Source organism: Anolis carolinensis, chromosome 3 (genome assembly GCF_035594765.1).
Source record: "Anolis carolinensis isolate JA03-04 chromosome 3, rAnoCar3.1.pri, whole genome shotgun sequence".
Classification (NCBI taxonomy): Eukaryota; Metazoa; Chordata; class Lepidosauria; order Squamata; family Dactyloidae; genus Anolis; species Anolis carolinensis.
Genome location: NC_085843.1, coordinates 24,910,342 through 24,936,773, shown reverse-complemented (window position 1 = coordinate 24,936,773; position 26,432 = coordinate 24,910,342). Strand labels below are relative to the sequence as shown.

Here is a 26,432-nt window from a genome sequence, read left to right as displayed (position 1 = left end):
GAGCTTGGGTTACATGACCAGATCATTGAGGCTCAGAGAGAAGATGTGTGGACTCAGGAACAACTCATGCTGTTGTCAGCAGGTAACCGTACAATACTGCCTCACCTGCAAGATCAAAACGGAGTATTGGTACGCAGGGGGCAGGTCTATGTACCAGTGGGGGCCCTCAGGTTGGAGGTGATTAGAGCCCACCATGACGAACCCATGGCTGGGCACTTTGGCAGATTCAAGACCGTGCAGCTCATCACCAGGAGCTACTGGTGGCCGAAGATGCGGCAAGACATTCTGCGCTTTTGTGACAGCTGCGCCGTGTGCCAGCAGAGTAAGACACCTGTTGGGCGCCCTAGAGGGTTGTTGTTGTCTCTACCTGTTCCTGAGAGGCCATGGCAAATCATTTCCATGGATTTCATTTCGGATTTGCCTAAGTCTGGGGGTTATACTTGTATTTGGGTGGTGGTGGATTTATTTAGCAAACTGGCTCATTTTATTCCTTGTTCGACCATTCCGGCGGCCCCTACGTTGGCGTTGTTGTTTACTAAGCACATCTATCGTTTGCACGGAGCTCCTGAGGTGATTATTTCGGATAGGGCTCCACAATTTGTGTCACGCTTTTGGAAACACTTCCATGAGTGCTTAGGTACCAAGTTAAACATCTCTTCAGCATTTCATCCTCAAACGGATGGCCAGTCGGAACGGGTTAATGGGCTCTTAGAGCAATATCTACGTTGTTTTTGTTTAGATCAACCCACTGCTTGGGTGAAATGGCTACCGGTGGCGGAGTTCGCTTACAACAATGCGGTGCACACGTCTAGTCAGCATACGCCGTTTGAACTGACTTATGGTTTTCACCCACGGGGAGGTGTGGCGCCGTCGACCAATGTGGTCTCCTCAGACCCTGTGTACCGCTCCTCGGAAATGGCTGCGTTGCATGATGTTGCCCGTCGCTTACTGTTGGAAGCTAAGGCAACGCAAAAGACTCAGGCCGACCGCCGCAGGCAGGCAGGGGAGGAGTTGGATGAAGGGGATTTGGTGTGGTTGTCTTCCAAGTACATTAAACAGGCTGGGGGAAAGTTTGCGCCTTGGTATTTGGGTCCCTTTCCTATAGTTAAAAAGATTTCTTCCGTTGCGTTTCGTTTGCGTCTACCGTCTAGTTTAAAGGTCCATCCAGTGTTCCATCGTTCGCTGTTGAAATTAGATACCTCCAGTCGTCGTGGTGCTATAGCGGAGGATATCACTGCCACCTCTCCGCCTTCGGGGGAGGAGGCCTTTGTGAGAGGGGATAGTGTTATGATTGAGCCTCATGGCTCTGCTTCTGGCAGACGTGGACGTAAGACTCCTCGAGAGTCAGATACTCTCGAGGAGCGCGAAAGAAAGAGGCTGCGAGATATCTTTGCAGAACCATCTGACGAAGAGTCTTTTGAGGGGTTTACGGAGAGAATGGAGGAAGAGCTGGTTAGCTCAGAAGAGGATGAGATGGATTGGACTCGGGTAAGGGAGGAATTGGGTGCCACTGGCAATGATGGGATGGAAGATGATTGGGGACCTTCAGGACTAGACCCATGGACAAGCTGGAGGGATGGGACGGGATCCACAGCTGGGGATGCTGTGGGGCGTAGTCAGAGGTGTTCCAGTTCTGATGAGGAAAGTGATGAGGAAACGCCCGGGTTAAGGAGAACAGCTGATAGTGATGAGGACTTGTAACTGGCATAAAATGGGGCTTGGGAGCAATAGCAAATTGCGTTGGGCAAGGTAATCTGGACAAACGCTTGGGATCTGTGTGGGACGTTTTCCTGAAGACGGGTGTGTTTCGTGTGCTGATTACCTTTGACCTTCCGTCGTCTTCTTGACGGACGCCATCTGCTACTCTGGATTTACGGACTGAACTGACTACGGGCTTGGATTCTCCTTCTGGACTTGGAAAACTGCAAACGTCTGCTTCTGCCTATCGACCTTCGGAAAGAACTGGGACTACTCTACTGCTTCAATCCTCGGCTGTTGTGTTTGTATTGGAAGTTTGCCTGCTGGGTGTAGGAGTGACTTCTAAGTTACTCAAAACATAGTACTGGCAGCAGAGAGGCATCTGCTGCCAATTAGTTACTTTCTTTTGAACTCTTTGTTTCCCAGCTTCTGTTTTGTTTGTTCCCAAGCTGAAGCAAGCTGTTTTGATTTTACCCGGATTAAACTCCGGTTTAATCCAGTTTATCTTTTGAACGTTTTTCTTGCCCCTTTTTGCTTTTGAGGCTAATGTTGCCTGGCCCTTGTCTTTTACGGGCATTTTGAGTTCTGTAAATCCAATAAACTCTGTTATCTTTGATCTTGTGGCGTTCTGTCCTTGACAACTCGCCTTCAATATGAAAAGTCACTCAAAAAACGGTTCAAAAGATAAACCGGATTAAACAGGAGTTTAATCCGGGTTAAACCAAAAATGCTTACTTCAGCCTGGCACTTTAAACAAACAAAAGCTGGTAAACAAGGATTCAATTAAACATAGATACTGGCAGCAGATTCCTCTCTGCTACTCAACAGCTGTGGTTGAGTAACTAAGTTGTTACTTCTCCGTGCAGCGGGCGAACTCCGGGTCCAAATACATCAATCAGGGTTGCAGCGGTCAGCGGGGTCCCAATCCGGTCCGAGGTCGATAGCCAGGTGCAGGCGTCTAAGATTCCACGAATTCCACCGATAGCCACAGAAAGGATAGTCCAAGGTCGTAGTCAGTCAGTCAGTCAGTCAGTCCAGCGTCAATCCAGAGTAGGTAAATAATGTCCGTCAAGAAGACGACGGAGGTCCAAGCTAATAAGATTAAACACAGGTTGCACAACAAAAGCCCACACAGTTCCTCCCGCCATCTATGCCCAATGTCCTTGGTAACTTACGTATTCAGCAAACGAAACACACCCGTCTTCAGGAAATTCCCAACAAGAGCCCAAGCGTTCATCCAGATTACCTTGCCCAACGCAATTAGCCCTGGATTCAAAACCCCATTTTATGCCAGTTTACAACTCCTCATCGCTATCAGCTGCTCCCCTAATTCCAGGTGCCTCATCATCATCATCCTCATCAGAGCTAAAACATCCTTGACTACGCCCCACAGCATCCCCAGCTGTGGATCCTGTTCCATCCCTCCAACTCGTCCATGGGTCCGATCCTGCAACCCGCCAGTCGCTTCCCATGCTATCATTACCAGGAACACCCAAATCCTCCCTCACACGAGTCCATTCCATGTCATCCTCCTCTGAGCTAACCACCTCTTCCTCCATTCCCTCGGTAAAACCCTCAAAGGAATCTTCGTCTGTTGGTTCTGCAAATAAGTCCCGCAGCCGTTTCCTCTCTCGCTCCTCAAGAGAGTCTGACTCTCGAGAAGTCTTATGACCACGTCTCCCAGAATTGGAGCCATAAGGCTCAACCATAACACCTATTGTTGAGTGGGCAGATAAATCGAACCTATAATGATCGAAGGCCTTTTGGAAGAGCCAGGTTTTTAGGCTCTTCCAGAAGGAGAGGAGGGTAGGGACCTGCCTGATCTCCCTGGGGAGCGAGTTCCAAAGCCGGGGGGCCACGACGGAGAAGGCCCTCACTCTCGTCCCCACCAACCGCGACTGCGAAGGTGGTGGAAGCGAGAGGAGGGCCTCCCCCCATGAGCGAAGGGAACGTGCAGGTTCATAGGGGGAGATGCGGTCTCTAAGGTAGGTGGGTCCCAAACTGTTTAGGGCTTTGTAGGTGATAACCTGCACCTTGAATTGGGCCCGGAAAATAAATGGCAGCCAGTGGAGCTCCTTAAACAGAGGCGTTGAACGCTCTCTGCAAATTGCTCCGGTTAGAAACCTGGCTGCCGAACGTTGTACTAATTGTAATTTCCGGGCTGTCTTCAAAGGCAGCCCCACGTAGAGCGCATTGCAATAATCCAATCTAGAGGTAACTAAGGCATGGACCACCATGGTCAGATCAGACTTCTCGAGGTATGGTCGCAGCTGGCGCACAAGTTTTAATTGTGCAAAGGCCCTCCCGGCCACGGCCGACACCTGAGCCTCAAGCGTCAGCCCCGAATCCAGGAGGACCCCCAAGCTTACACATAATAGCTCCCTTACTTAGTTACTTTTATGAAGTTATAGGGGCATAACTTTGAAAGTAACATCACAATAAAAGTTAACTGATGGAATAAATAATGATTTCTTGTTCCTATTTAAAAATGTTTGTAGAGGAGTTTTAGCAGGACCTTTACAATGTTTTATGCCATTCTCTTATAAATTCTAATGGTGTTTTTATTTCAAAATATAACACATAGTAACAAGCAGTGCAAAAAGTAACTTAACATGTTTTCAATATTGTTGCAATTGATCGCAATTAGTTACTTTTGAAACATTGCAAGGAGTAAAAAGTACTTTTCCAATCTTTGAGTTAATTCCAATAGATTAACTTTGAGTAAATTCAACCTTTCATTTAAAAATGTCTTCACTGGTTCTTTGGCCATTACAACGGATTTAATGAAAGCATGGGCTTTCAGTTTTCCATAGTAATGGGTTGATGTGAATTGACTGAATCCATATAGAACCCACCATGGGAAAACTGGGCAACATGCTTTCATTTCCTTTACATTCTAATGACAAACTTCACTGAAATGACTGAGAGCATTGTTCACACTTTTAGACACATGGATGCATTTTAAAGTTGCTGACTTCCAAAAGAACAGAAAGGACTACAATACCAAGGGATTTTAATTCTGGGGACGGAGCCAAACTCTGAAAGGTTGCCTTCACTAATGATACCCACCGAGGTGTCCGTTCTTAAGCTAAGTGTCAGTGCTTTTTGGAATTCTAATTTATGACATGACAAATGACCTATTCACTGTGTGTCACCTCTCACAGACCACGTTCGCTGAAGGTTCTGCTTCTAATAATTGGAATCATCCATTTCAATTTTGTGCGGACTCAAATCACTCACTGGAGAAAAGAAAAAGAACCAAAGCAATTAACAACAAAAACAAAACACTGGGCAATTCTCTACTTTTGCTTAAGTTTTCCAAAGTTCTAAAGAACATGCTTCCAAGAAAAGAAAGGAGATTATTGGCAATTCAGGGATGGATAAAACAGATGATCTTGAAAAATTTGGCATCTCTACATTACACTTTTGATGAGATTCTCATGGCAATTCTAACTAACATGGATAAATCTTATTCAGAAGTTGATTCAAAGTGGTGTCTCATAGCATGTTAGAGCCCATACACACTACAAAACTATAGCTTTATTATTCTATTTTAGTTGCTCCATTTACATCCTATGGAATCCAGGAGTTTATAGTTGTATGTTGCTGTTTATGTTCTTTCCAGTCACTTATCAGCCTTTGGTAACCTCATAAATTTCATAGGGTTTTCTTAAGCAAGGGATATTTAGAAGGGGTTTTGCTGCTTTTCTCTCTCTGAAATATAGCCTATGGCACTTGGTATTGATTGGTGGTTTCCCATCCAACTACTAACTAGAGTTGGTGGTTAGCTTTCACCATCAGAGAGGATATAGTGCCTCTGGTTATTTTGGAAGTTTATAATTAACTATCTTGGCCTAAATGACAAATCCCAGTATTTCACAAGCTGGAACAATGGTTGTGACTGTAGAATCATAATGTAGTGGAAAGAAGATCAACAGGAAGAAATGGTGAACAGTGAACCTTGGCTGAAATGCTACTGAAACAATAAGAATAACTTTAGAGGGTATGTTCATTCCTATTGGTGTCCCCGGCACCATGAGAGGGAAGCAAAACGCCGAGAGCATTTTGGTCATCCTCTTGTTCACCAACTCAATTGAGATGGAAAAACCAGGCATGGTGCCGCCCATTCATTTTCCCTTTTAATTTATGTGTGATGTATACTCCATTAGATGTGCCATGATACTAACTGAGAATTATAAGAATTTAAGTAGGATTGCATCTCTTGTCTGATGCTTGCATGTAGTGTTAAAGTAAGAACACTTTCTGTTCATTTCAGTCCTGCAAAGACCACAAACCTCTACTACAGAGACCATAAAATATTCTATTTTGCAAATATTACAGCTTAGTACAGCCACTATTTATTTTATTTAGAAAAGGGTCATTATGATTTGGCAAAGAGTATAGCAAAATCATACATAATAATTTATAATTATCTACCGTTGTTTGTATTTTATTTCAGGAAATGTTTGAAGTTTATAATTGAAAATATTAAGTATGTCTTTACTTCAAGTCCATCGAACTTGAAACTTGGCATGTGTACCAAACAAAACCAAGAGGTATGCTTTTGGGGGTTATTTTCAAATGGATTAATTAATTTTAATGTTTAAACAATGTATGTAGCCTAGCCAGTCAAAACATATTGAGTCACTGGGCCATTGTGTAACATAATCCAGGCATCTCAGGAATTAAGATACCCCTTTTAGAAGCAATAAGCCTCCTCAAGAGAAAGGATAAAAATGCTTGTAGCTCTGATGAAGTGAGGTTGTGGAAGACCAAGCTATAAATGCATTTATTTCTGGCCTTGCTGCTATTGAAATAAATGAGAACCTGCTAGCATGTAACCAAGGTGATTAGTGAGCTGTACCTTCTCAAGACTCTTCTTATGCTGTGCATGTGGCAGTGACAAACACATACGGACAAAGAATGGGAACATATGCTTCCTTGTACCTATTTCCTGTCTTCTCTTCTTTGGGTTGACCTCAATAGTACTTCTGAATAAAGTACAGGCTTGCACAGTTATAAAGAGAAGATAAGTTTGTGTTGAAGCTGCAGTTTGTACATGTTTCAAAGTTGAAAACTAGGGTTTGGGTGTTGAAGCAACATCAGAGTGTGATCAAGATGGTAAAAGTTATTAATGAGTAAGAACATACATGTTAGGGGTTTCTGCAGTTCATTCATACCCTTTAACTGTCCAGGTTTGCCAGGGAGTACCCCAGTTAATAATCTGCTATCCCACTTCTTCGGCTGCTTTAAAAAGGTCTCTGTGCTAGATTTCTTTGGCCATCCTATTCTTACCCAATGCAAGCATTCAAAAATGCAAATGGAATGTAAATTGCTATCTCCTCTCTACACGAGCATGAAAAATGTCACATAACAGACAATTACACTACCATGACTTCACAGTCGTAAAAGATTAAAATCCATTACAATCCACAATGAAGAACATACACATCACTAACAAAATCAATACACACAGTAAACAATCCTACCTTACAGATGATGGGTGGCTGGTTATGTTTTCCAATCACTGCACCACAATTGCTTGTGAACTTTGTCTGAAAAACACAGGAGAAGGTATGTTAAAACTTTTCTCCTTGAGCCTGAAAGCCTGTTGATATTTGGCATTTATAAAAGACCTTCTCTGAAGGGCAAATCTCCCTAAGCCTAGTGAGTCAAGCTGGCAGCTGATGGATAGCATGTTGATTCCACAAACATGCAGACACCCAATGGGGAAGACTTCTTGCTTGCAGATAAGAAAGTAAATAACCCAAAACATCCACCCAAGAACCAAGGCCTTCAATCTCAAACTTCAGAATCCCTTTATCTATGCACTTTGAAGGGAACGGTGAGGCAGCTGTCTCACATGCAATTAATCAAGAAACGCAACACTTCCTGCCCTTCCCTCTGCAAGGCCACCTGCAGATACAGAAATGATGGCATCGTCGGTCACTTTCATATTGGGAATCATTACAATTCTTGCTGCAACCTCTGTACAGATCAGATGGTTTGACACCCCAGGGCTTCATTTTATTAAAAGAAGGTCAGGCCCTATTTTGCTCTTTTTTATACATATTTTTTCTTATTCAGTTTTCATTTAATCTATATTACATTTCAAACATTATCTTGCTTTTGGGAGCTATATAGAAAATAAAGTGTAAGTCAAAAAAAATCCTCATAATAAAAAAGGAGCATGCCTAGAAATAGGAGCTAACTAGTTAGAGTGGTGTAATGGTTTAAGATTGGGCAGGGTTTAAATTCCCACTCAGTCATAGAAACTCATAGAAACTCACTGGGTTTCTTAACCTCAAAATAAAGCAAAGGCAAACCCTCTTTTGCCAAGAAACGCCGCAATAGGTTTGCTTTAGGGTTGCTGTCCTTTGGAAATGTCTTGGAGGTACCCAATAATAAACCAGTCATCAATTAAATTGGAAAACTTATTTTAAAAACAAGGGTAACTTCATTAAATCTGTAATGAACTGAATTAATCTATTTAATTTACTGCTGAAATGCCAAGTTAATTGTGAAATTAAGTTATTAATTTAATAATAAGGGAAAGTATTTAATAACTTTTATGTTTCTCTTAAATTTTAAATCAACATGTAATAATAGTGGCTTAAAACCAGGGCTGCAGCCGGAGGAGGGGGGGGGGTTAAAAGTTAAAAAAAAAACCCCTGAAATGTGTCAGGTTAAAAAAAAAACCCCTAGTTTACTTACAAATTGGTTAACCAGTTAAAATTCATGAGTAAACTGGGTTTTGGGGGGAGGGTAAACCCTTTCAGGGGGGGGTTAGAACCCTTAACCCCCCCCCCCCCCCCGCTACAGCCCTGCTTAAAATGGAGAGGTATTTATTTATTTATTTATTTATTTATTTATTTATTTATTTACAATATTTATATTCTGCCCTTTTCACCCCGAAGGGGACTCAGGGCGGATCACATTACACATATAAGGCAAACATTCAATGCCTAAACATAGAACAGAGACAAAGACAAACACAGGCTCCGAGCTGGCCTCGAACTCATGACCTCTTGGTCAGAGTGATTTGTTGCAGCTGGCAGCTGGCTGCTCACCAGCCTGCGCCACAGCCTGGTCTTTGCTTCTCAATGCCCCCCTTATAATCTACACCAGACACCACACAGGCAATTTCAGGAAATTGAAATTTTAAGCGCTGAACTAAGGGTGAGTCTTGACTGGCCAGTAAATCCAGTGCCAGTCTGGAACAGAAAGGCTTTGGACTGGCCTCAGAGGTGGTCACACACTAGATTGAACCCACCACTGCAGGTCAGAGTCCAGAGAGTCCAGAGAGGCTATGACCACATCAACCTCACAGGACCATCAGCTTACCATCCCCGATGCTGTCACTGCTTCTAGATGTCAGCAGAGCCCCATGTGACCTCCTAGCTATTATGGACACCCTGTAACCAGGAAGGAGGGGGCTGACAGAAGTGATATGGGCACAATTCACCCCCTTTCCCCCATAGAGAAAAGTGGACCAGTCTGAATTGAACCTGATCTTCCCACCCTCACTGCCCTTGAAGCCATGGCATTGCTTAGAACAAGGGTGTCAAATTCATTTTCACTGAGAGCCACATCAGTCTTGTGGTTGCCTTCAAAGGGCTTCTTGTAATTGTAAGGCTGTATAAATGTAACAATGTTGCCCTGGCATTGAAAGGCTTGTGGTCCACACACATTTATGTGATGAGCCGGATTCGGCCAGTGGGTCTTGTGTTTTACACATGTGGCTTAGAATATACCCCAACTTTTCCTAACAAGGACTAAAACAGATTGACCCAATTTATTCCCATAATACTTATCCTATCTAATTTGTCTTCGATCCACTCCTTTGGGCATCATGCAAATCTACCTTTTGCCAAAATATATGATCCTATGCTTTTCTGTACTTATGATAAAACTTATCATTAGTAGAGAAATGTCAAAGAGACAGCCAGAAACATACTCAGGTTGAATATGGGTTATAATGCCCTTGTAGATGAGATCTAGGACTGAAATTCAGTGAAAATCAGTAAAATAAAGAAAGTAGAGTTCCAATCTACTTTCTACCATGCATGGATTCTGGCAACTGTGCATTTCAGTCTTTAAAATGAAAACCTGTAAAATAAAACAAAGAAAAGACCGAAGTGATACAGCACTTGGCTCTAACAAAGAGGATCTTCAGAGTAGTTTGGAAATAAACCAATTAATTCTGGAGTAATTCTTCAATTCCAAACCTACCCAGAAATAACAAGAAACTTTATATTAATGTTGTTACTATTCCACTGAACTTCCAAGCTATGCTATAAAGGAAGATGATTCCACCAGAAACAAGTTTCTACTGAAGCATTAAGGGTAACAGAGAAGGAAAAATTATGCATAATAATGTTGCTCAAAAATACATTAAAGGTAAGATTTAAAATTTTAGATACATATTCTCCTGAGCAGCAACTATTCTCCTGTTTGAAGAGTTAGTAGAAATTATTTTAAGGCCTTTGCTTTAAAAATTTTTTTATTTTCCCAGTTTCTTTCTTGTGTTAATTCAGTCTTTTATGATTTTATATGTTTTATGTTTCAATTCATTGTAATTGAATGTATCTTATGTTGTTGTATTTTATTGTTGAATTAATGGGCTTGGTCCCCTTGTAAGCCGCCCCAAGTCCCTTCAGGGAGATAGGGCAGGATATAAGAATAAAGTTATTATTATTGACACAACGACATAATATGACACAGCAAATAAGAAAGATATGCTGGATTTAGTATCACAAAATCACAAGTCGAACACTTCCCAAGCATTTAAGACTGTGTGATGTATTTTCGGATGATGCAAACAGATCCCAGTAGGGTGGCCTTTTGCAGTTGACAGATCGTAATTTTGTCACTGTCTATTGTTTCCAAATGCCAGCTGAGATTGTTTGGGTCATCATCATCATCATCATCATCATCATCATCATCTTTATCACATGAAACATTATGGAGGCTGTGTAGCTTCAGTTAGCCCCAACAAATAACAATACTAGCATTTATTATTTTTTAATTTATTTTTTGAAAGCCCTTAAACATATTTCGTCCAGCTGGATTTCAGGATGGTATCTAAGGCCACAAATCGTAACAAGAATGCCAATATAGAACTTAACAACACTTTAATAATACATTGTATAAGATTATGATACAATTTTTTAAAAAATAAAAAAATACCAGTACTACAGAATAGCCAGAGGTAAAACAGTAAAAAAGTAATTAATCTGGTATTACAATGTCTAAAATATAATTCTTTGGTGGTGCCATTAAAGAAAAAGCTGTGTTTTTTTATAGATACCAAATGTACAGTTGGTCTTTATTGGGATTTGGTTCTAGGATGCCATGTGGATACCAAATTCTATAGGTGCTCATGTCCCATTATATACAACATCATAGTTAAATAAGTGCCTTATGCAAAGTGGTTTTTTGGATTTAAAAAATATTTTCTAGCCATAAATGTTTGAAGTCACGAAAACAGAATCCATGGATATGCAAGGCTGATTGTAGATCCTTCAGGAAGAAATTTAGAGAAAGGTCTCTGTAGAAAACATTACTGCACAAGAAGATTAGTGTGGATAGTAGACCTGTGCAAATTTTTTCGTTAGTCATCGTAAGTCGGATCAAATTCATTAAATTCGTACTTACAACACAATATCCAATGTACGAGCGTGGCCTGCGCCAAAAACTTAAGAATCAAAACTTACCCAATACTGTATTTTTATTTGAATGTTGTAAACCTCAGAAGCCTTCCAAAGTCAGTTTCATATTCAGCGCAAGCACACAATGCAAAGCCAAAAAGGCTGCCAGTCCTTTTTAAATTAATGGCTTCTTGTCATTTGGAGAGGGAAGCAGCAGGGAGAAAGCAGAGTTCACTGGGAAAGAGATTGAGAAAGCACATAATTCTGGGAAATGTAGTTTGGGAAGGCAAGGAGCCCTATGCCAGAGAATTTAAAAGGCCCTGCATTAAACTACATTTTCCAGAATTCTGCTCAGCATCAGAAAGCCCCAATCAGGAGAGGGGGAAGATTTGTCCCTCTGTAGCAGCAGCCAGCCAGGGTTCCAATAAATTGTTGAATCTGCAAAGAGGAGGACTGACTGATACTTCTAGTAAGTAAATTTCTGTGCTGGGCTGGGAAGAAATCCCTAAATGGAAATTCTATTGGTTAATATGAGAAACGTTAAATGAGATAGCTGTTGTTTTTTTAAAAAAAATGTTAATTTTTTTAAATTCCTAAAATTATTAGATGTATGAATATTTCTGAAAGTTGGGAGGAATGATCCCCAGTTATCTTGTGTCATTGTATAGAAAATTTAAGGAGATTGCTCTTGTTGTTTTCTTTAAAAATGTTTATTAAAAACTTATACAAACTTTGAACATTCTCCAAAAATTAATGGATAAGTGAAATGTTCTGAAACTTAATAATGGTAAATGTGTTCTATCATTGTAGCAAGTGTTGACATATTAATTTAATGATCTACAGTTTCATTACTTGAAAACAATTCTCTATTAAGTAACTTCTTGAAAAGAAAGTAAAAAAGAGAAAGAAATATCAATTATGGGATATGAATAATTGGTTTTTTCGAGTAATATTCCCATGAATATTCTGAATTATCATTGTACAGTTTATTAAGTTTTCTAATGTAAATGGAGGTTTGGGTGAGATATATATCAACCAAACCAAGCAGAGGAGCACATATGAGAATTTGAAACATATGCCTATTCATTATATTTCAGATAGTGCCTCTGTTACCTTGGCACATTTGAAGTCCCAGTTCTCTCTGCCTGAAGTCATAAATATAAAATACTCTCAATTTTTGTTTCATGCCAGAACCCTTTGTTTTCTTCTTTTTGATTATCCGAATCTGAATATCTCCAAGCTGTGTTTTTCCTCTTTTGTTTTGATGTGCCAGAAGGGAAAAAACCCTCAGCTGATGAGATCCCATAATTAGTAAGGTTGAATAGAAGACTGAAGAACTAATGCATACACACATTGAGAGAAATAGAGGACAGTGAAGAATTAGGCTGAACTGATGAGTAGAGCATTGTACTGGGACTTCATCAAATTATTGTTGTTGTTGTTGTTGTTGTGCCTTCAAGTCATTTCTGACTTTTGATAACCCTACGGCAAATCTGTCACAGGATTTTTTTTTTGGCAAGATTTGTTCAGAGGGTTGCCTTTCTTTCCTCTGATCATAAGACAATATGACTTGCCTAAGACCACCCAGTTGATTTCAATGGCTGAAGGGGAATTTGGACGATGTTCTCAAGAGTCATAGTCCAAGACTCAAACCGCTACAATGTGCCAGCTCTCATCTTTATCTGTTCACAAGTTGAATCCTCCATCATGTCAGCGGGGATGATGGGTAGCAGAGTGAAATCCAAAAATTCACCATCCCGGTCTGCCTCCTTCTCTCCAGACTGTTTCCCCGTGTGGAAAAACAGCACTGGATAAACCCACTCCAGCAGACGAAGTTCAACTGTTGATTAAACTTTATTTACATGAACTATTTACAAATAGAGCAAATTCAGTCCTTTCCTCCATGAGTGCTTGCCGAAAGCACCATGCACACACACACAGCACATTGCTCATCGCTGTTCTCCGCTCTACACAGGAAACCTTACTCCCTCGCATTCCACAGGAACCAAGATAGTACGTCCCGGTCAAAACACACTTGACCCCATTGGTCCTGTGATACATCAATCATAGCAGACTCTCATTAACTCCATAATTGCTGTATCCAGATTGATTTTAACATTTCACAATACACAATACCCTGACACATCAAACCCATTTGGTGACATTGGGCTAGTCACATTCTCTCTCAGCTCTCTAATGTATATGGACATTACGAAACTATCCAATTCTAATTCCTCCAGTTGTAAGTCCCCAACACAATTCTGATTCATGCCATTTTGTAACAGTAAAAGGATATGGGATTGACTCCCATTTAAATTCCATAGCATAATAATGTAATTTAAAAGAATATGTGCACCTAAAAATTCCCAAATTTGTCAAAAAGTAATTCTGGAAATACTTGCTCAGAAAATTCTGCAGTTTTGATTCCAAGTAGATATGTAGGACTACAAGAAATATGCTGCTATAATAGGTGATTTTAAACCTCATTGTATATGTGTTGTCCTTTGTGATTTTTCTTATAAAGTCCCCCAAAGAAAGTTTTTAGGATATCAATTCTTCTAAGCATGTTGGGACTGCCTCATAAAGACTTCATTGTTAAGCCACCTCATAGCAGACTTAAAGTCATTTGCAAGCTGTATTTTTCAGTACATTTGGGAATTCCCATTTGTAGGCTGTAGAAGGCATTTCCAAAGGGTTTCAGGTGGTGCAATTAAGGTCAGACGGCTATTGCAGTGAGTTGGGTGGTGATGGTTATGGGTGCCACTTTCAACCGCTTCACTTCAGTGTCTCCAAGCTGCTTGACATTCCATTTCTGTCATGCAGCCCAAGGTGATTTCAGCTACAAAACAGACCTTTGAAGATTCCGGCTACTGGAACATGGCCATACAGCCCAATAATCTCACAACAACCCATAATTTCCTAGTTACTCCATTCACTTCCTTTAAAAAAATCAAGTAACTTCATAGTTTCATGGGTAATTTCAGGAACTGTTAGCGTTCCATTCTTGATTAAGTCTTTCCTTACTGTTTTCAAGATGTCCTATGTCCATATTACAAAAGTTTGGCTTGTGCATGCCCATGGAGCCCTAACATTGTTTGTTAATAAAAAATATATCCCCCTCCTTGCAAAATAGGCAATTTAGGAAAATGTTGAGAACTTTAACATTTATTAATATTTAAAGTGTTTGTAGAGACAATGCTTAAGAACTTGGAAAATTTGGAAGAAATTAACTATGAGATTGTAAACAATTGGTTACAATTGTTCCAAAAATATCCTATTAAAAGGGAGCATGGATGAAGCGGGACAATGTATGGATTGGAAGGAGTTATGTCCCAGCAACTGTAGTGAACTAAAAGCACTTTCAGTAAGAGAAAAACCTTGGAGGAAAACATTTTGCTCTTGTTGCAGCAAATCTGAGCACTAATGGCCAGCCAAATTTGTATTCTAAGCCAAACAACTGCCGTTTCTCTCCCCATCCCTCTCTTTGCTTTCAATTCCTTCTGGGTGACAATAGTGCTAGATTGCGAGTCAAACAATTTCATGCTACAGCCTCAGACTATTCTGTATAGTGGCTCAATTAAAGAGAGTTGGTTTGTTTCAGAGCTGGGCATTACTCTCTTCATACAGCAGGAATTTTCTTCCTCCACTATTAACAGAAATGTTTGTGGTTTGCGGCACAGATTTTCCACCTTCTTATTTGCCGAAACGCCTCTCTCCCTGTGAGTTTTGATGTTTTCTTAATGCTTCTGAGAGTTCATGTAATGCGAGCATCTCAGCACTCCTGTGATGTCTCATGGGCCTTGTAGTCCCGTTCCTAGTGCTATTGTGGCAGACGAGGAGGAAAACATGGGATTTCCACCGGTTCAGCTTGAATCGGAGCCTCCCCACCTGGAGGATGTTTGTCCTTAGGAAGTTAACCAAACAAGCCTTGGGCAGAATTCTCCCCCGTTTTCCCGAAAGGACAATTATAATAGAGATAGAGGAATCAGGGAGGCTAATCGCCGGAGTCTCAGAATCGCAGCCAGACAACTAGCTGATTAGGTCTGCTTCCCTTGGGAAATTCTAAGGAGTCATGCATCTGGACAGAGTTGGGTTTCGCTTCTTGTTCTCCAGGGAAAGTGTTCTGTTGGCGGGAAAACAAGACCCTATATAGGAGTTTTGCCGCAAGGGGAACCTTGCGGAGTCAATTGTTCAGCTTGAGGAGAGAGATCGTGTGTGGACTTCGTACCCCAGTTCCTTGTTTCTCGGATCGAGTTTCCAGCCTTGCCTTGTTTCACGGATCAAGTTTCCAGCCTTGCCTCGTTTCACGGACTTCTTTGGACTCAGTTCATGTTTCATGTTTGCCTCGTTTCAAGTTTTGATTTAGCCAAGAATCAAGTCTATTTTCCAGCCTTGTTGTCAAGCTACTTTGGACTTTAAGGACCCTGTCATTTCCCCACACTTTGCTTGGCAAAGTGTGTGTTTCGGTCAAGTGGATTAAAACTTTGAACTCTAATATCTTATATTGGACAATACATTTCTGGACTATATTTGACCTCATCTGAAAGGTCTGCTTCTGAACTATATTCTTCACTTGTTTTTATTGACTTTATATAATTCTTTAATAAAGATATTAGATAGAATCTGGTCTCTGCGCATGGTTATTGGTGCTCTGCAGCCTGGGTCCTGACAACTCCTTTGTTGAGAAAGCTGCCCAAAGTTACCAATAAAACATGAAGTTTGCATCAAAAACTTGTCATCTTTAGCTTTAATCATATTTCATTCTGTTCTCGGATTCTTGTATTTGGGGAGTAGAACAGCCTCTTGAGGTTCACTTCTCCCCAAGTTTGTATATTTTCCTGATACTGTAAGATTCCAATATGTTTGTGCTTTAGCAAAATCAGCTCTAATCTCTCTCTTTCCACACATTGCTAGCCCCGAGCAGCAGCCAGTTCCAGGTTTTTAAAGAAGGGCATATCAAGAGTGATTGTTATTGACATCACTGTGCACTCTTCAAACATCTCTTGCTAAACATTTTTTTCTTCCTCCAGGTCTGCACCACCTATTTAGTTTGTGAGTAACATCATGGGCTATTGCACTGTGGTGACACCTATACCACTGCTGCAGAATAATTCCTCTGCAGCATTTTTTTTTGGGGGGGGGGACCTACTACAATGATCAATTCTCACATGTAAGGACAAACCAGTTACTGCATATTCCAGAACATGATCATGAAGATCTTAGCATTTACTGGTGGAAGTTGGATCCTGTAATACACAAACAAAAGTTGATTCTCCATGGAATGGGGAAAGATGAAGAACCAGCAAGCTCTCGTATCAGCATGGGGCATCCTCTAATACAGTGGCGCACAACCTGTGGCTCTCCAGGTGTTTGGTACTCTAATTCCCAGAACACCTACCTTGTCAGGTTCATGGGGAACTCATTTCTATCTTCAGGATAAATTGTACTTCCCTTAGGTTGACATAAGGTGAGAACTCGTTCAGGCTTTTATACACCAGACACTATGGCCTAATAATTATCTTGGATGTATTTAGGTTGAGGACAATGAGTTGGCAGTGCTATCTCTATCAAAAAGTATGGTGAGCACTTGATGAACCTCAGTAGTCAAACACCTTGTTTCTGTGATTTAATCTGCTCAAGAAGAGGTCATGGAGAAAGACTGTGGCTCTGACAATGACTGATGGCAACTGCAAGACTTACAAAGCCAATGTACAATATGAACTATTCCTGCCTTACCAGGTCAGTTAGAGAGTATAGAAATCTCAAAATATTTATGAGACATCATATTTTTATTTTATATATATATATATATATATATATATATATATATATATATATATATATCAGGTTAATGCAAATTTATATTGTTCTGTATTTTATGAACTGCACTATTTTGCACTGGTGCACTTTAAATCAGTACTATAAATTTCCAGCAATGTCAATGGGGGACGGGGGGCGGGCTATATAGAAGGGAGTGGGGTAGAGAACTTTAATGCTATGGGCACTAGGCACTTTGAAGAGAGAGGTTGGGAGTGGGAGGGGGGAGTTGACAGGGCAGGAGGGCCCCTATCGAGGTAGTGTTGGGTAGGAGGAGATCAAAATGAAGGAGACCAGGGTAACATCAATGCCCCAAGGTGCTCAGGCCAGTCTCAATGCCTGTTGCTTCCAGGATGGCTCCTCCTATACATAGTTATATGAGTAGTCTAGGTAATCAAAGTGGCAGACCTTCCGGGCTTAGACTGTTGCTGCACAATGCCAGGTCGGTGAATGGCAAAACAACACCATCCAAGATTTGATCCGTGATGAAAATGCTGACCTGGCTTGTATTATGGAGACCTGGCTGGATGAGGCTGCAGGAGTCAACCTGGTCTAACTTTGTCCTCCAGGGTTCTCCGTACAGCAGCAGGCTAGGCTCGGGGGGGCTGGGAGGGGGAGTAGCGGTAGTCTATAGGGATACCATTTCCCTGATCAGGTGCCCCATCAAGGTTTGACTGTCTATCTGTGGGTGGGATACTGGGACAGAATAGGAATTTGTTAGTGTACCACCCACCATGCTGCACTACAGTCTCCCTACCTGAGCTGACCGGGGTGGTCTCGAGCTTGACGTTGGGATCCTAGCGGCTGATTGTGCTGGGGGATTTCAACATCCACACCAAGACTTCATGGCAGCCATGACAACCATGGGGCTGTCCCAACAAATATCTGGCCCTACCAATGCAGCTAGACACACGTTAGATCTCATTTTTTCTATGGGATGGGAGGAAGGTGATGGTGTGCGGGACTTGGACCGATTATCACCTGATCAAGTTTAGCCTTACCGCTGCCCTTGACCTCTGCAAGGGAGGAGGACCAATTAGAATGGTCTGTTCCAGGAGGCTTATGGAACCTGATAGGTTCTTGACTGCTCTTGGGGACTGTCCTGCCACAGAGAAAGGTGATTCTGTCATAGCCCTGGTTGATCTCTGGAATGGAGAAATGACCAGGGCAATTGACACAATCACTCTCAAATGCCCTCTCTCTCCTCTCAGAGCCAAACCAGTCCCTTGGTATAATGAGAAGCTGGCAGAGATGAATCGGGAGAGACGAAGGCTAGAGCATTGTTGATGCCAGATTCGTAGTGAGTCCAACTGAGCACAGGATAGAGCTTATTAAAAGCCTATTCTGCGGCAATGGAAGCAGCAGAAAGAATTCACATAACTGCCAACATTGCATCCACAAGGAATCGCCCGTCCAAGCTGTTCTGAGTGGTCCGGTGTCTTCTGCACTCATCACTGAGTGGGATGATCTCTGACCTTTCGGTGGCTCATTGTGAGCACTTTGCGGATAAAGTCGCTCAGATCCGTTCTGAACTGGATTCCAGTTTAAATACAATAACATTGGATGTGACTCAGGCATCGACTTGTCCTGTTTTAATTGATTCTTTTCAACTTGTTCAATCTTAGGATGTGGACAGGATCCTCAGAGGGGTGAGAGCCACCACTTGTATCTTAGACCCTTGCTCTTCATGGCTGATAAAATTTGCCAAAGGGGGACTGGCCAAGTGGGTCAAAATGGTGGTTAATGCCTCATTGGCCCAAGGCTAATTCCAACTAGCCTGAAAGAGTCCATAGTAAAGCCCATTTTTAAAAAGCCATTGCTTGACCACTCAAACATAAACAACTTCAGGCCAGTGTCAAATCTTCCCTTTCTGGGCAAGGCTCTGGAACGTGTTGTGGCCTCACAACACCAGGGATTTCTGGATGACATGGATTATCTTGATCCACCGCAGTCTGGTTTCAGGCCTGGCTATGGGACTGAGACAGCATTGGTTACCTTGGTAGATGATCTACATAGATAGGGGGAGTGTGTCCCTTCTGGTTCTCTTAGACCTCTCAGTGGCATTTGATATCATTGACCATGGTATCCTTCTGGACTGCCTCATGGAAATGGGACTTGGAGGCACTGTTTTTCAGTGGTTCCAATCCTTCCTAGAGGGTCAGGTTCAGAAGGTGTTGCTGGGGGACTCCTGCTCAACCCCATGGCCTTTGTCCTATGAGGTCCCGCAGGGTTCAATTCTGTCTCCCATGTTATTTAACATCTACATGAAACCGCTGGGAGAGATCATCCAGAGTTTTGGAGTTCGATGTCATCTGTATGCAGATGATGCCCAACTCTACTACTCTTTTCCACCTGATGCCAAGGATGCCATCCTGACCTTGAACCAGTGCATGTCAGCTGTGATGGACAGGATGAGGTTGAACAGGTTGAATCCAGACAAGACAGAAGTACTCTTAGTCAGCCATAGGGCTGATCAGGGTATTGGGTTGCAACCTATACTGGATGGGGTCACACTCCCCCTGAAAGCACAGGTTTGCAGTATAGGGGTCCTTCTGGACTCAGTGCTGACCCTGGAGGCCCAGATGTTGGTGGTGGCTGGGAGGGCCTTCGCAGAGTTAAAACTCACATGCCAGCTGCACCCATACCTTGAAAAGCCCAATCTGGCCATAGTAGTACACACCTTAGTCACATCCAGGCCAGATTACTGTAACGTGCTCTATGTGGGGCTGCCCCAGAAGAGCATTCAGAAACTTCAGCTCGTTCAAGGGTCAGCTGCTAGACTGCTCGCGGGAGCGGAATAAAGAACTACTCTGCTCCTGAAGTAGCTATACTGGCTTCTGGTTTGTTTCCGGGTGCAATTCAAGGTGCTGACTTTAGCCTACAAAGCCCTATATGGTTCGGACCCAGCCTACTTGAGGGGCCGTATCTCCTTCTACCAACCCACTTGAGCCCTGAGATCCTCAGGAGAGGTCCTTCTCTCAGTCCCACCACCATCACAGTTGCGTTTCGTGGGAATGAGAGAGAGCACCTTTTCAATGGTGGCCCCACGGCTCTGGAACTCCCTCCGTAATGAGGCATGATCAGCCCCTTTCTTACTGGCCTTTCATTTGCAAATTAAAACCTTTTTGTGGAGCCAGGTCTTCTCAGACGAATGATAATAGGCCAGTCTGATAATTTTTTTTGATAATACTTGACAAATAACTTCAGTGGTTATGGATATCTTTAAATGGTACTTGCTGTAAGTTTTAAAATTGTTTTATTTGATATGTTAATTGGGTTTTTTATTTTGGGACATGATGTTTTAACTGATTATGTATTGCTGTTTGATGTATTTGTATAAATGTTATATGTTGTACGCTACTTTGAATCCCACCCACAGGAGAAAAGCGGGATAGAAATGAATAAATAATAATAATAATAATAATAATAATAATAATAATAATAATAATAATAATTGTATTTTGTGGATTAATTTTTATCACTTAACTTAATATTGTCTATTGAAGACAGGGAATACATTACTAGGATATGAGATAATGTATTTGTCCACTTGGACTTCTTTCAATGGTACCAACAGCATAATTTATAGTCTTCTGAAAGGCTTATGGATGTCTTAAAAATTTCAACAATGTCAATGAACACTTAACAGTATTTGAAGCCTACTTTGTCTCCATCTCTTAATATGCTGCAAGTGAGCATTCATAAGGAAATTTGCTCGAAATCTATAAATGGCTGAAATATGAAATATTAACATCTGATATGAAAATTGAATGTTTTTGTTGCCAACAATTCCTGTTTTTTGTTTTGTTTGAAATTTACAATAATACAACTCTCCCAACTGAATTTTTTGATAGAAAAATGTTTTAGGCTTCATAAACTGTCTACTGCATGTTGAGAACAACAATCTATCAGCACTTTAACTGAAGAATCAAGTCTATCCACCCTCATATGCTGTGAACTTTTAATTTGTTTTTGTGGTGTGTCACTTACATCTATATCTTGATCCTACCAGGCAACTATTCCACCACCCTTGTACATCCCATGAGAATATTGTCCACATATTGTCCTTTTCAAACAAAAAAAAGGGGGGAATGTCATAAATGTTTGGAAGGCTCACATTATTGGGGAACAAACAATGTAAATTCATTCACATTTTCAAAGTCATCAATAGATTTTAAAAGCTTATACGGTCCTGCTAATCGAAATTGCTTTTCTGGCTGTTGGGAAAACCAATATGTACCTTAAAATTCAGGTGTGTGCATTATAGTTTATACTACATTTCCATATAACATGATAGTAAGCTATATCCAGTCAGTCAGAATAAATATAAATTCACTGAAATCAATGGGACAAGTTAGTTTCAGTTCACTGAAATCTCGCTGGCTTCAATGAACTTATTTGAAGTAGGGCTAAATCTGAATTCAGGAGCCCCCAGTGGTGCAGCAGATTAAACCACTGAGCAGCTGAACTTGCTGACCGAAAGGTCAGTGGTTCGAATTCGGAGAGTGGGGTGAGCTTCTGCTGTTAGCTCCAGCTCCTGCCAACCTAGCAGTTCGAAAACATGCAAATGTGAGTAGATCAATAGGTACTGCTCCAGCGGGAAGGTAATGGTGATCCAAGCAGTCATGCTGGCCACATGACCTTGGGGGTGTCTACTAACAATGCCAGCTTGTTGGCTTAGAAATTGAGATGAGCACCAACCCCCAGAGTCGGACACGACTAGGCTTAGGGTAAAACCTTTACTTTTATCTAAATCAGAATTCAACCTACCATCTTTATTCAGAGGTCCCAATTTCTTCTATGTATAGCAAGAAAAGATTTGATAGATGAAACCAAGGTGTATCTAGTCTAGCAAACTCACAGTGGCCCCAGCCAGCATGGTCAGTGATGGGGGATGATGAGAACTGGATTCTCACATTCACACGAAGACTACAATTATTCCAGCACTATTTACTAGATTTCCATTGTTTTTATAGTTAATTATTTTGGAAATTTTCAATTGAAACTGAGGAAGAGAGAGTTTCAAAATAAATAATTTCCTACAAGTGGCAATGCTGGGATGGAAAAAAGCTGAAGTGTGGCCTGTATAGCCTGGAGTATCTTGCATTATCCAAGTAATGCAGGAAGTATATTCACCCCACTATAAATGCAACCTGTCAAGGAACCCAAACTATCCTAAACTGTTGGCTGTGTTTGCTAACCCTAACCTAAAATGACCAGCTTTACCAATTTCCTGGCACAAATGAATGAAAGTGTTAGCAAATCATACCAGGATAGCAATTAAATGTCACACTCAACATTTGCTTTGCTATGGCACTGCGAAGGTAAATGGTAATGACATTAGCAGCTTGTGTATCTTATTAAAATACCAGCTGCCAGCTGTTTTGCTAACACCTGCTTCCCTCTCTAGCATTTACTGTCGAGGGGTTGAGAAAAAGGACTTATCTTCCTTCTGCCATTAGAAGCTGCTGGTTCTGATGACTCTGGGATTTAGTCCAAACTTAAATCCTAACCTCAGAATACATTAGAAACTCCAATGTATTTATCACTACAACATGGGAGTGGACTCAATGCTTGATGGACATCTGCATTATTAGGCTCAATTAGCCTCTTCTCACATTATAGCCCAGCAAGAGAAAAAATTGTATTACCTTTGGGATCAACACTGACATTCCTATGGCACAAGAAGCTGGATGGACTAACTGCAAGAGGATAGGCTCTGTGACCAATTTTCTTAGGACAAATTAAATAGGAGATTACAGCTGTTCTGTTTGTTACTTGTCCATATTACTGCCTTAGATTTCTCGGAAACTATCAGATTTGCGTATTGGAACTTATCATTATCTGGATATAGTTGGACACAAACTTTCTGTAGTACCCAGCCAAGTCAGCGAAAGATTGGACCTCCTTTCTAGACTGAGGAATAGGCCAGTTATGAATAGCTTTCATTTTAGCTTGTAAAGGAGTCATAGTCCCCCGATCCAACTACTGGACCAGGTAAGGTGAAGCACAATTTGGAATGTCTTGACTGTCAATTCTACATCACTGGACAGGTGATCCAGGTGATCTCAGGAGTTTGAGAAGACTGCTAAGTAATTCAAATAGTCCATCTTGAAATTTCCACAACCCACATCAGTGAATGTATCAGCCTCTGAAAAATTGGTAGTATACTGTGTAGATGAAAAAAAAGCGCCCTGAACTCAAACAAGCCCTTATGGATGATGAACATAATTCAATGTTTGGACCAGAATAACCTGCTTTGTGGGGTACAAGTTGGATAAATACTTGGCATACCCATTTCTTGAACAGTTTTTTCTCATGGGTTTTGGGATAATGTTCATGGAATTAAATTTTCGTATCACTCCTTTGGTACAAGAATTACAGCTGATGCCCATGAATTGGATCTGGATCTAATAATTCCCCTGTCCAAAATCTCTTGCACTTCCTTCTCTAATGCCTTTTACTACAAGAAACACCCATTATGGCTGCTCTGTGGATAGCTAACAACATATCTGGGATCTATTGTAAAATCTGGGATAGGCAAAAGCAGGGCAGTGAATGTAATCTATAAGGTTACCTTTAAAAATAGAATTAAATGCTGATGAGAACTGCAACAGCAACAACAATTCATTACTTTTTAAAAGTAGTTTGGTTGAATCCATGTGAGTTGTGGTTTGGTGAGACACAATAATTTTTTAGAAACAAGAATAAATAATAAACTTTATTTATATCCCAACACAATCTGCCTGAAGGGACTTGGAACATCTTACAAAAGCACTCCAGGGTGCAGCATAAAACGGTACATAAGTATAAAAACATGAAAGAGCTAAAGACCTTGTAAAACTAGAACTCCCATGATTCCATAGCCTTGAGCCATGGCAGCAAAAGTGGTATCAAACTGCATTATAGATGCACCACTTGATTGCTCAATTTATGAGATATTTATGTAATCCAACCCAAAATGAAGGCCCCTGAACCCCCTTCCTTTCTCATCTCTCTATTCTATATATAGTTTTGGATTAGCTCTTAGCCATAGCACCAAAGTGCTAAAAGGTGATTTAAATCTGACTATGCTCTCTCATAGTTCTATTATATTCTATGAAAGCATAAGGCAGCAACAAGACATTATATGAAATAGAAATAATATCCCATGGTGCTAAAGCCCATCACAAGCCTGAAGGATTTTTTGTGAATGTGTGTATGCCTACAAAATAGAAACTTAATGATGCCCTCAGTGTTTTCAATCTGAGTTTCATTTTTATTGGAATATTATTCTTTAAGCTGAGGATTTGAGGCACCGTACTGCAAGACTCCAGGGCTAAAAAGCCTTCTATCCCATCTTACATTTCTGAGAGGCATGATGTTGAGCGTAGAAAAATAAATTGTGTAAAGGTACCAATCTACAGATAACATTTCTCATCTCCCTTTATCCCCTGGAACGGTCTCTGACATATCAGAGCTTTCCCAAACTGCTCTACTATTATTTCTACCAACTCAGTCAACATGACTATTTGGCATGATGGTTGGGGATGATGGGATTTGTGCTTCAACACATCTGAAGGGGAGTGGGTTGAGGAAAGTCTTCCAAAGAAAATCATAGTTAGATGTGTTGGATCATAGATGGACATCCATCACAACTACAACAATGTATGAGAAATAGCAGTTCTAAATAATGAAGGAGCCCCCATGGCACAGTAGTTTAAACCGCTGAGCTGCTGAACTTGCTGACCGAAAGGTTGGCGGTTCGAATCTGGGTAGTGGGGTGACTTCCCGCTGTTAGCCCCAGCTTCTGCCAAGCTAGCAATTTGAAAATATTCAAATGTGAGTTGATCAATAGGTACAGCTCCAGCAAGAAGGTAATGGCGCTCCATGCAATCATGTCAGCCACATTTGGCTTAGAAATGGAGATGAGCACCAACCCCCAGAGTCAGACACGACTGGACGTAATGTCAGGGGAAAAAAAATTACCTTAAACAATGAAGTGTGAAAGAGCCCTGGGTGATTAACAAACAGAGCTTAATGAAAACCTTAGTAAGACATTTCAAATTCTGATTTTTAGTTGCTAAAAACAATTGATTGAAAAAGGCAGAATTTGAAACTTCTGTTAATTTGTTTACTGAGTTCTGTTGGTGAATCACTAAAATTGTCACCACTGTTTGGTTGGTTTAAAATCCCCCCTCCCCAAATCTCACCATGTGTGTGTGTCATTCACACACACTTACATATATTCTTACTCCTATCTATATCTATATCTATATCAGAGCTCATGATTTACAGTCAAGATAAGACAACTGTACTTAGTCTGCCTAACTAACGTATGCTAATTAACAGATGATAATGGATAATGTTATTTAAATGCAACACAAATAAACAGAAGGAGCACACCTGTCTATAAAACCTGCCCATGAGTGTTTCAAAATTGTTTTGAGATTGTCTGAGAAAGCCCTTCTCACTCCCCCATCTTACAGCTACATCTGGAGGGAACGCAGAAAATGTTCTTAGTGGCTGCTTTCATGCTCTGAAATTTCCTTCTCAGAGAGGTTTCCTTGCTATCCTTTGTTTCAACAGACCTTTGAGGGGTGAATGATGTCCATAGAGACTTTCCTTTCCTTATTACACTTCCAGGAGGGAAGGAATCCCACCCAGCATACTTCAAGAAGAAAGAAAGCTATTGGACAAAACCTAAGAAATGGATAAGACTTGACCAGATGCGGGGATGAGAATAATGTCTATGAAGAACAAAAGAATGTTAATGTAAGATTAATGTAATGTGAATGTTTAAATGTAATTTTGTGCAATACTTGTGAATGTAACCTGATCGCATCAGCAGAGAGTGTATTGACACTGAAAGGGTTAATCAGTCAAGCCTCTAATGAACTGTGAAGATGTGACCCTGAGTGTGCCTGGAAGGCGTAGGGAGGATTCAGAGATAAGATTTCGGTCATTCCTCTTACTTCAGTGTCTTTTGTCTTGTTTCTGTCTGTTAGGTTGGATGTCAATGCTAGTGTGTGCTGTATATTTGCTCTACTCAGTAAAACTATATGTTTGCTTTTACTGAAGTCTCAAAGTGTCCATTCTTCTGTTCTCCAAAGCTTCAAAGCTTCTGTCACACTCTGACAAAGAATACCCAACATTTATGTAGATTATGGAGGAGCCCAGTTACCTTTCCACAGATTTTGTTCCTCTGAAATTTCAGCCCAGCATCATGTAGCAAACTACCTGGGGCACTCCTCATCCACATTTTATGGTGTAACTCCCTGTTTGAAG

General features: G+C 41.1%; 2 protein-coding genes across 2 annotated transcripts in view; one reads left to right on the top strand and one right to left on the bottom strand.

Moving 5' to 3' along the window:
• The window catches only part of gucy1a2 (guanylate cyclase 1 soluble subunit alpha 2), a 323,810-nt gene extending 297,591 nt beyond the window's left edge, over positions 1-26,219 (top strand). Inside the window, exon 11 of the transcript XR_010004065.1 lies at positions 25,791-26,219. The gene's annotated coding sequence lies outside the window, so the exon portion shown is untranslated. The remainder of the gene's footprint in view (positions 1-25,790) is intronic.
• Positions 1,730-7,610, bottom strand: LOC134297353 (uncharacterized). The gene is made up of 2 exons (XM_062974584.1): positions 2,945-7,610; positions 1,730-1,822 (listed from the first exon to the last, which is right to left on the bottom strand). Exon 1 carries the CDS (start codon positions 3,933-3,935, stop codon positions 2,994-2,996), a length of 942 nt encoding a protein of 313 aa, XP_062830654.1. The 5' UTR covers positions 3,936-7,610; the 3' UTR covers positions 1,730-1,822; positions 2,945-2,993.
• Positions 26,220-26,432: the final 213 nt, after the last annotated feature.

Excerpts from the sequence above, each read along its gene's own strand:
- LOC134297353 (XM_062974584.1), bottom strand. The coding sequence starts at position 3,935 with ATGGTGGTCCATGCCTTAGTTACCTCTAGATTGGATTATTGCAATGCG.